Here is a 13,388-nt window from a genome sequence, read left to right as displayed (position 1 = left end):
GCATCACCCTAATACCAAAACCAGGTAAAGACAATACAATGAAAGAGAATTACAGGCCAATATCCCTCATGAACATAGATGCCAAAATCCTCAACAAAATCTTAGCAAATCGGATCCAGCAGTACATCAGAAAGATCATACACCATGACCAAGTAGGATTTATCCCAGGGATGCAAGGATGGTACAATATCCGCAAATCAATAAACGTGATACATCACATAAACAAATTGAAAGAAAAAAACCACATGGTCATATCAATTGATGCAGAAAAAGCATTTGACAAAATTCAACACCCATTTTTGATAAAAGCTCTCAGCAAGGTGGGAGTAGAAGGATCATACCTCAACATAATAAAAGCCATATATGACAGGCCCACAGCCAACATCATACTCAATGGACAAAAACTAACACCATTTCCCCTAAGAACAGGAACAAGACAGGGATGCCCCCTCTCACCACTCCTGTTCAACATAGTACTGGAAGTGTTAGCCATTGCAATTCGGCAAGAAGAAGAAATAAAAGGCATCCAAATTGGAAAAGAGGAAGTAAAACTGTCCTTATTTGCGGACGACATGATATTATACATACAAAACCCTAGAGAGTCCATCAAAAAGCTACTGGACTTAATACATGAATTTGGCAATGTAGCAGGATACAAAATTAACCCCAAGAAATCCGAGGCATTTCTATACACCAATAGTGAACTTTCAGAAAGAGAGATTATAAAAACAATCCCGTTTACCATCGCACCAAAAAAATTAAGCTACCTAGGAATAAACTTAACTAAAGAGGTAAAAGACCTCTACTCAGAAAACTACAGGACGTTGAAAAAAGATATAGAGGAAGACATAAACAGATGGAAGAACATACCGTGTTCATGGATTGGTAGAATCAACATCATTAAAATGTCCATACTACCCAAAGCAATCTATAAATTCAACGCACTTCCCATTAAAATACCAACGGCATACTTCAGAGATCTAGAACGAACTCTCCAAAAATTCATCTGGAATAAAAAAAGACCCCGAATAGCTGCAGCAATCCTGAAAAAGACCAAAGTAGGTGGGATCTCAATACCAGATATCAAGTTGTATTACAAAGCCACTGTTCTCAAAACTGCCTGGTACTGGCACAAGAATAGGCATATAGATCAATGGAATAGAATAGAGAGCCCAGAAATCGGCCCGAACCAATATGCTCAATTAATATTTGACAAAGGAGGCAAGAACATACAATGGAGCCAAGATAGTCTCTTCAATAAATGGTGTTGGGAAAATTGGACAGATATATGCAATAAAATGAAACTAGACCACCAACTTACACCATACACAAAAATAAACGCAAAATGGATAAAGGACTTAAATGTACGACAGGAAACCATAAAAATTCTAGAAGAATCCAAAGGCAACAAAATCTCAGACATATGCCGAAGCAATTTCTTCACTGATACAGCTCCTAGGGCACTTGAAACTAAAGAGAAAATGAACAAATGGGACTACATCAAAATAAAAAGCTTCTGCACAGCAAAAGAAACCATCAACAAAACAACGAGAAAACCCACTGTGTGGGAAAACATATTTGCCAATGTCATATCTGATAAGGGCCTAATCTCCAAAATTTATAGGGAACTCATACAACTTAACAAAAGGAAGATAAACAATCCAATCAAAAAATGGGCAAAGGACCTAAATAGACACCTTTCAAAGGAGGACATTCAGAAAGCCAAGAGACATATGAAAACATGCTCAAAGTCACTAATCATCCGAGAGATGCAAATCAAAACAACAATGAGGTACCATCTCACACCTGTCAGACTGGCTATCATCAACAAATCAACAAACGACAAGTGCTGGAGAGGATGTGGAGAAAAAGGAACACTTGTGCACTGCTGGTGGGAATGCAGACTGGTGCAGCCACTATGGAAGACAGTATGGAGTTTCCTTAAAAAACTGAAAATGGAACTCCCATTTGACCCTGTGATCCCACTTCTAGGAATATATCCCAAGAAACCAGAAACACCAATCAGAAAGGATATATGCACCCCTATGTTCATAGCAGCACAATTCACCATAGCTAAGATCTGGAAACAGCCTAAGTGCCCATCAGTAGATGAATGGATTAGAAAACTGTGGTACATCTACACGATGGAATACTATGCTGCTCTAAAAAGGAAGGAACTCTTACCATTTGCAACGTCATGGATGGAACTGGAGAGCATTATGCTAAGTGAAATAAGCCAGTCAATGAAGGAAAAATACCACATGTTCTCACTCATTCATGGATAATAGAGACCATTATAAACTTTTGAACAATAATAGATACAGAGGCAGAGCTGCCTCAAACAGATTGTCAAACTGCAGCAGGAAGGCCGGGGTGGGTTGGGGGGCTGGTGGTTGGGGGGTAAGAGATCAACTAAAGGACTTGTATGCATGCATATAAGCATAACCAGTGGACATAAGACATTGGGGGGTAGGGGAGGCTAGGGGACTGTCTAGGGCGGGGGGATAAAATGGACACATATGTAATACCCTTTGTAATACTTTAAGCAATAAAAAAAAAAAAAAAAAAAAAAAAAAAAAAAAAAAAGAGCTGTCTCTCGGCCGATTTTTTGCTTTGAGTTGCGAGCTAAAATTCGGGTTACGAGCCAGCTTCAGATACCCCACCACTAGTTGGCGCAGCGAATGTCACAGTAAACGCCACAACATCAGCCCAGCATCATGTGTCTCACTCGTTCACTTTATGATTTGACATACGAGTAATCTGAGTTGCGAGCTCCGTCACAGAACGAATTAAATTCGTAAGTCAAGGCCCCACTGTATTTGGGATATAGACGAAGCTACAAGTAAAAGATTGGCAATGCCAGAAAACCAGGGCTGCTCAGAAAGACTCATGATCAACATCAACAACCTCATGCATGAAATAAGTGAATTAACAAAATCGTACAAGATGCTACATGAGGTAGAAAAGGAAGCCCAATCTGAAGCAACAGCAAAAGGTATTGCTCCCACAGAAGTAACAATGGCGATTAAATAGGATTGTGACAGTGACCCAGGTAGATATAATTCTCCCCGTGTAACCAAGGTTGCTGTCATATTCAGAAACAAAGATGGAGAACCTCCTTTTGAAAGGGACTTGCTCATTCACTGTAAACCAGATCCCAATAATCCAAATGCCACTAAAATGAAACAAATCAATATCCTGTTTCCTACATTAGATGCAATGACATATCCTATTCTTTTTCCACATGGTGAAAAAGGCTGGGGAACAGATATTGCATTAAGACTCAGAGACAACAGTGTAATCGACAATAATACTAGACAAAAATGTAAGGACACAAGTCACACAAATGCAGTATTATGGATTTCATCTCTCTGTGCAGGACATGTTCAATCCTATTTTAAATGCAGGAAAATTAAATCAACCGTTTATCGTGGATTCATATTCAAAAATGGAGGCCAATTGGATAAATTTCATCAAAGCAAACCAATCTAAGTTGAGAGTTGAAAAATATAGTGGTTTGATGGATTATCTCAAATCTAGATCTGAAAATGACAATGTGCCGATTGGTAAAATGATAATACTTCCATCATCTTCTGAGGGTAGTCCCAAAAATATGCAGCAGCGATATCAGGATGCTATGGCAATTGTAACGAGGTATGGCAAGCCCGATTTATTCGTAACCATGACGTGCAACCCCAAATGGGCAGATATTGCAAACAATTTACAGCGCTGGCAAAAAGTTAAAAACAGACCTGACTTGGTAGCCAGAGTTTTTAATATGAAGCCGAATGCTCTTTTAAATGATATCTGTAAATTCCATTTATTTGGCAAAGTAATAGATAAAATTCATATCACTGAATTTCAGAAATGCAGACTGCCTCACGCTCACATATTATTGATATTAGATAGTGAGTCCAAATTACATTCCTCTAATTAATTCCCTTTCAATGTGCATGAATTTCATGCACCGGGCTACTAGTACTGTTAAAATAAATCACATCATGTCACTCCTCTGATCAAAATCCTCTCCTGGTATCTCATCTCAATAAAATTCAATGTCCTTTCAGTGGCATTTAAGAGGCCTCACATGACCAGGCTCCCTATAGTCTCAGATCTTACCTCCCACTACTCTCCTCTATGGTTATTTACACTTCAACCAGAGCTGGCCTCCTTGCAGTTCTTCAAATATGGCAGGCACAAACTTTGGCACTTACTGTTCCCTCTGCCTGGAATGATGTACTCCCCATCCCCACCCCCAGCAAAGCCTTATAGCTTGCTCTCTCACTTCCTTCAGCTCTTTCACTGAAAGGCACCACCCCAGTGAATCATTTCCTAGCCACTCTAAAATTCCAACACTCCCTCCACAACACATACACACACATAGCAACCTCACTTCTATTTCATGTTCTCCCTTTCTGCTTTATTTTTTTCTCCCCAGGACTCAGCAGTCTCTTATTTACTTGTACTTTACTAACTTATCTTGTTTATTAGCTTTCTCCTCTACCAGAATGGATGACTCCAGTGGGCATCTGTTTTGTTCATTACAGTACCCCCAGAACTTAGAATGTCTAAAATAGATGTTGAATAAATGAATATATCTAAACAAATTCTAGCTTTCACTTTAACAAAAACAGAGTTTGTTTTATAGATGCATCAACTGATATTTCATTTTGCTTAAAAAATTCTGGTATATTAAATAAAAAGTTCAACACATTTAAACATATGCTAATGTAAAACTTGCTTTCAATTCTCATCAAGAATATAAGATTTATCAGACAATAAGAACTTTTTATCAAATTGTCAAAGAATTTCTTATGAGTAAGAACTTATGAATGTGAAATAATTCGTTTTGGATATATAGAGTCTTATTGAGTTCTTTAAAAAGCTAAATAATCTCATGCTGCCTGAGACTTCCATTACTATTTCACTAGAAAAGAAACAAATAAGTCTGACGGTTTCAAAAATAAGAACCCATTTAAAAAATATACATATAACTCTTATTTATCCTTGTCATTTAATAATGCATTAAAAGAGTTGCTTGTCTTACAAGCAGGCCACATAAATCTGGGAGTGTTAAAGGGGAGATGAGTTTAACATAAATAATTTAAAAGTAAATCAGAAGGTAGAGGTTCCTTTGCTCTAGAGGTCTGAGTCTCCTCTCCTTTAACCAGGCAAACAATACAGTTTCTGGATGTCCACAGAAGGTGTCTCCTTAGCAACTGCAGAGGAGAGAATTCCATACTGCAGCCTTCACCTGCATCAGCAGCTATGACTGGAAACGCATTCAAGTATTCAACTTCATTCAAAAAAAAAAAGTTCCAGTGTGTGGGCATTATCTGCTTTAATTTGTAAGCAGCATTACATATTTAACCTAAAAATAAAGGCCTTGGGCTTTTATAACAAGATTTTAAATGTGTTAAAAAATGTTATGAAAATTTCAGGAGAGCATCATTAGGTAAGCAGCTCTGAATAAAGAATATAACCAAACAGTAAATATTTTTAAGAGTGCTTTTCTTAAAAGCATTAGAGATATCACTTTTGAATACACTGGTTTATCTTTACTGTATATAAGTTGCATCTTTCATTTCTAGGTGTTAATCTCTTAAACAAGAGAATGAAGAAAAATAACTGCAGTTTAATACCTTAGCATAGAAGGACAAAAACTGTCTGAACATCAGATAACATCTGATCACTGTGAACCTTCATAACCAAAACATTTTTAAGCTGTAAATTTAACATTTATTTATCTTGATATATCATCTATTATAATGCATTGTCATTTGCAGTTCAAAGAAAGTGCTAACATCTCCAAATCTCATTTCTAAGTTTCTTGGACTGCTTTAAACATAAAATAGAGGTTATTCTGGATTGAATAACAAAAACATTAGTAATGAAGCTAATAGACACTCTTACTATATGAGAGATACATTAGGACAGGATCATTACAATCTATTTTTATTTGCTGGTTTAGAGTTTTCAAAGCAAGATGAAATGAGAATGATCATACAATACCTTACCCTTTCTACCGGTGAACCATAGCATGCAATGCCGAAACATAGCAGTGGCAGATGGCATTGGTGTTATTAACTATAAAAAGAATAATAGCAGAGAAATGACGGCTGGCAGACAAGACACAGAAATGCAGGTGAAATGAACGCAAACTTGTAGTTCCTGAAGCAAAGCAAAACCTTTAAACCAAAGGTTGCTAGTAGCTTCAACTTAATCTACATTTTGAGTTTTACATGGACAAAAACTGCAACCTTCACAGTCTTTAGATTCTTCATGCAGAAGCAGAACCATACTTCTCGATAAAGAAAATCAGCAACCTTGTGTAAACACAAGCCAGCAGCAGCAGCAGCAGCCCATTACTCTCTCCTTTCACTGATTTTTATCCTTTAAAATTTTAATCTCCAATTGCAGCCAGATCCAGTCGTTTCAAATAGATCTGTATCCACTGCAGAGACAAATCCCTCCCTAACCTGCAGCACCTCTTCATCCAGAACGTTCCTGTTTGTTCATTCATGCAGATCAATTACAAAACCTCATTCGGCAAACAACCCAAAAGAAAATGAAAGAAGCAGTTGGGACTATGAAGAGAAAGAATCTCTTCTTTCAGCTCACCCTGGAAATGGAAGGTTTTCTGATCAACAGTTATTGTGAAGGTGCTGTCGTCCTCATCGTCTATACCAATCACAGCTCCCTGTGAAACAAAGAGCAAAATCCCAATAAGGCAAACAATGACATCAGCAATATTCACTTCTACAGCCCAGGAATGCTCACTGCACCAACGAAGACACTGGAAGCAAACTAAACACAGAAAAGGGGACTCTGAGGCTCTAGTTTTGCTTAAGGTGGAAGAACTAAAGGAGAGGGGGGTACTTTCTATCCTTGCTTAAAGGGCATGGAAGTGATGGGAGGGAGAGGGATCAAACACAGAATCTGAGTCAAGGACCTGTGTGTAAAAGCCACTCACAACCTTTCTGAGCTTTACTAGATCACTCTCTAAAATGGAAGTCAAAAACCTCCTCCTCACCAGGTTTTTGTGAGGCTCAAAGAGCACAGATGGCTCTTCATCAGGATGCTTCTGTTATACTTGTTAGTGCAGAAATGCCAGGTGACACTTGCTTCAAAACACTGTCCCAATCACTTCTTCCAGGTGCTCCCATAACTACTCATTCATGGTTCTGCTTTCCACTTTTCTTTTCTTTTTTTTTTTAAATATATTTTATTGATTTTTCACAGAGAGGAAGGGAGAGAGATAGAGAGAGTTAGAAACATCGATGAGAGAGAAACATCGATCAGCTGCCTCCTGCACATCCCCCACCGGGGATGTGCCCGCAATCCAGGTACATGCCCTTGACCGGAATCGAACCCGGGACCTCTCAGTCCGCAGGCTGACGCTCTATCCACTGAGCCAAACCGGTTTCGGCCTGCTTTCCACTTTTCACATTACACTGTGATTATCTGTTTATCAGATGTCTGCCTCCTCCCACTAAACTGATATGAGATCTTAGAAGTCAAAAACTATTTTATTTATTTTGATACATAACACTCAAATACACACTCAGCATACGTTTTCAAAATAAAAACATGAACATCTCTCCAAAAGAGGGAGGAGGAGGGGATTGCATTTATAAATTGTTTCAGGAAGAATGGGTTTTAAACTTTAATTTTGTTTATATTCAACTACATGCATCCTATTAAGAAAAGAGGGATTAAGGGAAGTGACAGGAAGCTATGCTTTGATTGGTGTCCTTAAGAAAGAAATAGTGTCTTCAATATTCCAGAGAGAAAAGCTAGAGAACATGGGATAGGATAAAATGCCCCAGATTGCTGACAAAAGAACAATGTGCCATAGCCAAAACCAGGACCTTGAAAATGGGGGTTGAAAAGACGCAAATGGGCAAAATAACCTAATCCCATGAGAAAAGGCTACTCCTAGGTAACAGAGCCAAATATTTATTCAGCCTTCTCAGAGGCTTTCTAGATGAACCCCAATTCTATCCAAATCCCATCGATTGGAATTATCTTAGTTATTCCTCAGTTTCAGATTGAATAGGGATTTTTATCCCCATTTTCAGATAAGGAAACTGTCTCCAGAGAGCACAATGATTTAACGAAGATCATACAAAGACCTAACGGCAGAGCCAGAACCACTGGCATGGTGCCTACCTACTTATTCCATGACAGAAAATACAGACACACCTCAGTGAGAAAGCACGTATGGGAGCAGCTCGTTCTGGTTAACTTAATTTTGTGGTTAATTGAGTTAACCTTCTAATTTATGATGTGCCAAATATTTGCTGAGTCATAACTAAATACAAAAATATGTGCTAAATACAGCTCTTGAATATATAACAGTAGTCCCTGCCCTCAAGGCACTTACAGTCCAGTGGAGGAGATCAAACGTGCAAAGAGGTGACTACAATACAAGGCAAAAAGGAATCTCTACACAGATGAGCTTTGAAAGCATGTTAAGCAAAAGAAGCTAGTCACAAGGGAACCACATGTATGATTTCACTGATAGCAATCAGGCAAATTCATAGCAACCAAGAGTAGATTAGTAATCACCTAGTGCTGGGGAGATGAGAGGAGGTACGGTAAAAAGGGAATGGGTTTCTTTATAGGGTTTTGGAAACATTCTAAATTTGATTGTGGTGGTCTGCACAACTCTGTGAGTATACTACAAACATTAATGGTATATTTTAAATGAGTGAGTTGTATGGTATGTGAATTATATATAACTCACCCCAATCTAGGTCCCTTAACATAAATTCACCAGTTACCTGGTCAACTCAAATAGAAACCTCTAGGTTCTATTCATGTTCTCCCTCATTCCATCACCACAAATTGTGCTCATTCCACCTCTTGAACTATAATTTCAAATTTGCCAACTCTTCCCCATCTGATGAATTGCTAATTCAGGCTCTTATCACTTCTTGCTTGACTAGAGGCCCAATGCACGAAAATTCATGCAAGAGTAGGCCTTCCTCGCGCCCCCCCGCCCCCCTTCCCTCCGGCCCCAGCTTCGTCAGGAAGAATGTCCAGAAGGACGTCCGGTCTAATTAGCATATTACCCTTTTATTATGATAGATAAGGCAATCTGTCTGCCTTCAGTCTGGCCACATTTTAGTCCACAGTCCTCCTTATCACCAGAGTAATATTTCTAAAACACAGACTCCTATAGGAGATCCAGATGTTTAAAGCCTTTCTTGCAACCTAGCCAGTTTGGTTCAGTGGAGAGAGTATTGGCCCGAAGACTGAGGAGTCCTGGGTTCGATCCCGGTCAAGGGCATGTGCAGGAGGCAATCAATAGATGTGTTTCTCTTACATCGACGTTTTTCTCTCTGTCTCTCCCCTTCCCTTTCACCCTCTAAAAAAAATCAATGGGAAAAAATATCCTCAGGTGAGAATTAACAAAAACATTTTTTTTAATTTAAAGCCTTCCTTGCCTCTCCATGAACTATTACATAAAGTCAACATTTCTTCATAATGCCATTTAGACTGTTCAAGGTTGGCCCAACTAACCTTGCCATTGTCATACCCAGCCCCTTCCCTTTTCATCTCACAGAGATTCTATATGTACTAAGTCAGCCTAAACATTTCTTTCACACGCTAAATAAAAACACCAGGTAGTTTCACTTATATTCTTCCTCAAGCTCACTTCCCCACTATTGGTTAAACAAAAGCACAACCCCAAGCTACCATTAAGTTTCGCAATGTTTTTAAAGAGGAGCTTTTTGAAAACAGACCTTGCCTTAACCTTTCATCCACTATTGCAATCTAGTTTCCTTCCCCATCCGGGTAACAAACTGTGCTCTCACAGGTCTCCAATGAGCCCACTACTCTAGCTTTGTCACACAGCACCACTCTGAAGCATTATTGCTGCTGCTGACCACTTCTTTCTTGAAACTCCTTCCATGGCTCTTAATTACCTAAGCTGTGCTTCAGAACCATTTCTACCTAAGTACCTTTGACAACCTAGTTGGAAGAAAGCATCTTTTCTGGTCCATTACACTTCTCCCCTCCTCTATCCAAATGCTTCTTTGAAGACTTTGGAATGGAGCTAGCTATCTCCTGCTTCAATCAGGTCTTGCCATTACCCTGAGCTTTCTTCATTGTACAGTTGCACAATTCATCTGACATTCTGGCCTCTTCATTTAAACTTCACTGCCATTCTCCTTCAGTCGCTCATTCCTCATGTCACAGTACCATATACCTGCACCATCCAATACGTCAGCCATCAGTCACATGTGGATATTTAATTTTTAATTATAATTAATAAGTAAAATTTTAAAGTAAATTCCTCAGTCATACTAGTCATATTTCCAAATGTTCCAGTAGCTATGGAACAAGCTGGTGCAGATACAGAATACTTAAATGATTGCAGAAAGTTGTCCTGAACAGCACTGCCCTAGACTTGACATCACAGAGAACTGAAGTACAGTGAAGAGTTGACACTGCCAGTTACTGGACATTTTCAATGAGCCAGGCACTATGATAAGCATTTTACATACACTACATTATTTGAAAACAAATTTTATATTGAAAGATAACATATACAAAAATCCTAACTGTACAAGCTCAGTGAAGAGAAGCTCTCCTTGTAAGCTTTCCTAATTATTAGGCCTGCCCTTATTTCTAACATTACATATTAGTTTTATCTGGCTTTGAACTTTATACAAATGGATTCATACCATGTGTTTTCTTTTGTGTCTGGCTTCTTTCACTCAACATAATGTTTGTAAAAATTCATTGCTGTTGCACATAGCAGTAGTTTGTTCACTTTGTTGCTATAAATAGTATTCCTTTGTATGAATATCCACAATTTATTTGTAGTCTCCATTGTAGATGGACATGTATGTTGTTTCCAGTTTTAGGTTATTAGAATCATGCTGCTATGACATTCTCCTTCAAATATTGTTATACATATGTTTGTATCTCTAAATACAAATCTAGGTGTGAATTTGCTAGGTTATAGGGTATGCACATGCCAATTTTAATAGACATTGTCAAACAGTTCTCAAAAGTAGTTGTGCCAATTAAGCTCTAACCAATGGTGTGCAAAAGTTTCAATTGCTCTACATCTTCACTAACACTTTTTTACTTTAGTCATTCTGGCAGGTGAGTAGTGGTTCTTATAATGGTTTTAATTTACATTTCCCTGATAACTAAGAGCTTAAGTATCTTTTTGTGTTTGTTGGTCATCTGAGTACCCTCTTGTGAAATAGTTCAAGTCCACTGCCCAGTCACAAGACTGGACTATCATATTCTAATTATTTGTAGTATTTTTTTCTATAACCTGGTATGAATACTTCACTGGTTATGCATTAGGCAAATATCTTCTCCCACCCTGTTGCCAGCTTTGCACTCTCATAATGATGTTCTTTCATTAAGAATTATTACCTTTAACATAGTACAATGTAATGATTTTATATTTTATGGTTGTGCTTTCTCTGTCTTCTTTAAGAAGTTTTTCCCAATCCCAACGCAATGAAAATATTTCCCTATGTTATCTTTTGGAAGTCTTTACATTTAGATATCAGGTTAGAATAAGTCCTCCAATGTTTTCCTCTTGGCCTTTGTAAATTATAAATCAACATCACCACCATAGTCATAACCAGTTCTCTCTACAAGAGCAGGTGAGAACAAGTAACCATTTCTACTGGAATCTGCTGATTAGAATGCAAAATTCAGAACTGGGTATTTCTATCCTTTTATAAATTTTAGAGTCAGCTGAACAAGTTACACTTATACAGATACACACAAACACTTACACACACACACACACACATGCTATGATACTGACCGAGAACAAACTGGGATTACCATTTATTTAGGTCATTTTTAATTTCAATAATGTTCATAGTTTTCTGAGTAGAGGTATTGCCCACCTTTTGTTAATATTTATTCCTAAGTAACTAAATTGTGTTCTTGGTGCTATGGTAAGTGTACGCTACTTTTAAAAATTCATTTTCTAATTACTAATTGCTGAAATACAATTCATTTTTGTATAGTGACCTTGTATTCAGTGATCTTGCTAAATTCACTTACTAATTTCAATATCCATCTACAGATTCTTTTGGATTTTTCTGTATGCTCAATTAAGTTGCTATGAATAATAACAGTTTTATTTCTTTGACTCCAATCATCATATCTTATATTTACTTTTCTTGCTTTATTCATTTGCTAGGATAGCCTGGTTTAAGACGGCCACTACAGTGGCAGACAATGTTGAATATAAGTAGCAATAGGGGGCATCCTTGTCTTGTTATTGATCTTTCTCCCATTGTCCACTGTAGCTATTTAAAAAGTTCTCTACTTTCCTTAAACCCCCAACAACATAAGCAGTTATCAGGTAGGAACTCTAAACCTGCTATGAACGTCCCACCTAAAGCCTCACCTGCATCTGTACCCATTCTTGCTTCCTTTCCACCTGTCATAATGGAAAAGAGGCTCCATCCCCTTTCACCTTTCCTTGGGTCTCTTACTTTACCAATTTTCAACTTCTCTCTCTCTCTCTCTCTCTCTCTCTCTCTCTCTCTCTCTCTCTCTCTCTCTCTCTCTCCCCAACCCCCTTCTTTTCCACCTGCTCAAGTTTTTATTCTCTTTCCAACAATAACCACCATCACCACCACCACAATGATCCTTTTCGATTCTATGTCCTCATCTAGCAATTGCCCCACCTCTTACATTTCCTTCTAGTTAAGATTATTCAGACTTGTCCAGCTTCCTACCCAAAATTTATTTGAACCTCCCATTCCTTGTAGGATATGTAACCAAATCAATGGTTCTTGTTCATCTTCAAATAAAGTGATCATATAACCTGGTTTGGCTGAGACAGTTCCAGATTATGCCTGTTGTCCTGACATAATAATGAATAGAACCCCCTTCTAGTCTAAAGATGTTCTGGTTTAGGGGACAAGGCCATGCTATAGCCTAGCCTACAAAAGGCCCTCAGTGATGTGCTCCATGCCTACCTCTCACCTCTAGAGATTTACCAACTGTACCAAACAGCCTTCCTCTTCTTTTATCTGAGTTTATACAATTTATTTTTTACATCTGGAAAGCAAAACCCCTACACTAATCCATATGTGGAACAGTATTCTATTGTTTTTGTGTTTTTTTGATTTTTATAAAATGTTTATTCTCTTAAATCCAATGCATTCACAGAGTATTAACACTTTAAATGTTTATCATTTCCACCAACTGCAGCATTATCTAAGTAAACCAAAATAAGCACTTCATCATAGATATAGTCAATGATTATTAATACTTTAAAAAAAAAGAACCTAAACTTCCCCAAATTTCAGTACAGGTAGTTTAACTGTAGATTTCAGTTCTAGATGATTTAAAAAAATAGTGTGTAGAAATGATTCTTCTTAGTT

The 13,388-nt window shown here is 37.8% G+C and overlaps 1 protein-coding gene across 14 annotated transcripts in view; it reads right to left on the bottom strand.

The window, feature by feature from the left end:
* Positions 1–13,388, bottom strand: part of OSBPL9 (oxysterol binding protein like 9) — a 148,445-nt gene that overhangs the window by 94,387 nt on the left and 40,670 nt on the right. For all 14 annotated transcript variants that reach the window (XR_004974057.1, XM_036349761.1, XM_036349760.1 and 11 more), the window contains exon 3: positions 6,622–6,700. Coding sequence is in view for 13 of the 14 variants with exons in the window: in XM_036349761.1 (XP_036205654.1) it covers positions 6,622–6,700 (79 nt within the window). In the remaining variant the exon portion in view is untranslated. The remainder of the gene's footprint in view (positions 1–6,621; positions 6,701–13,388) is intronic.

The sequence above is a fragment of the Myotis myotis genome, unplaced genomic scaffold (genome assembly GCF_014108235.1).
Source record: "Myotis myotis isolate mMyoMyo1 unplaced genomic scaffold, mMyoMyo1.p scaffold_m19_p_2, whole genome shotgun sequence".
NCBI lineage: Eukaryota > Metazoa > Chordata > Mammalia > Chiroptera > Vespertilionidae > Myotis > Myotis myotis.
Note: the sequence above shows the minus strand (reverse complement) of the source record. Positions and strands in the feature narration are given on the sequence as shown.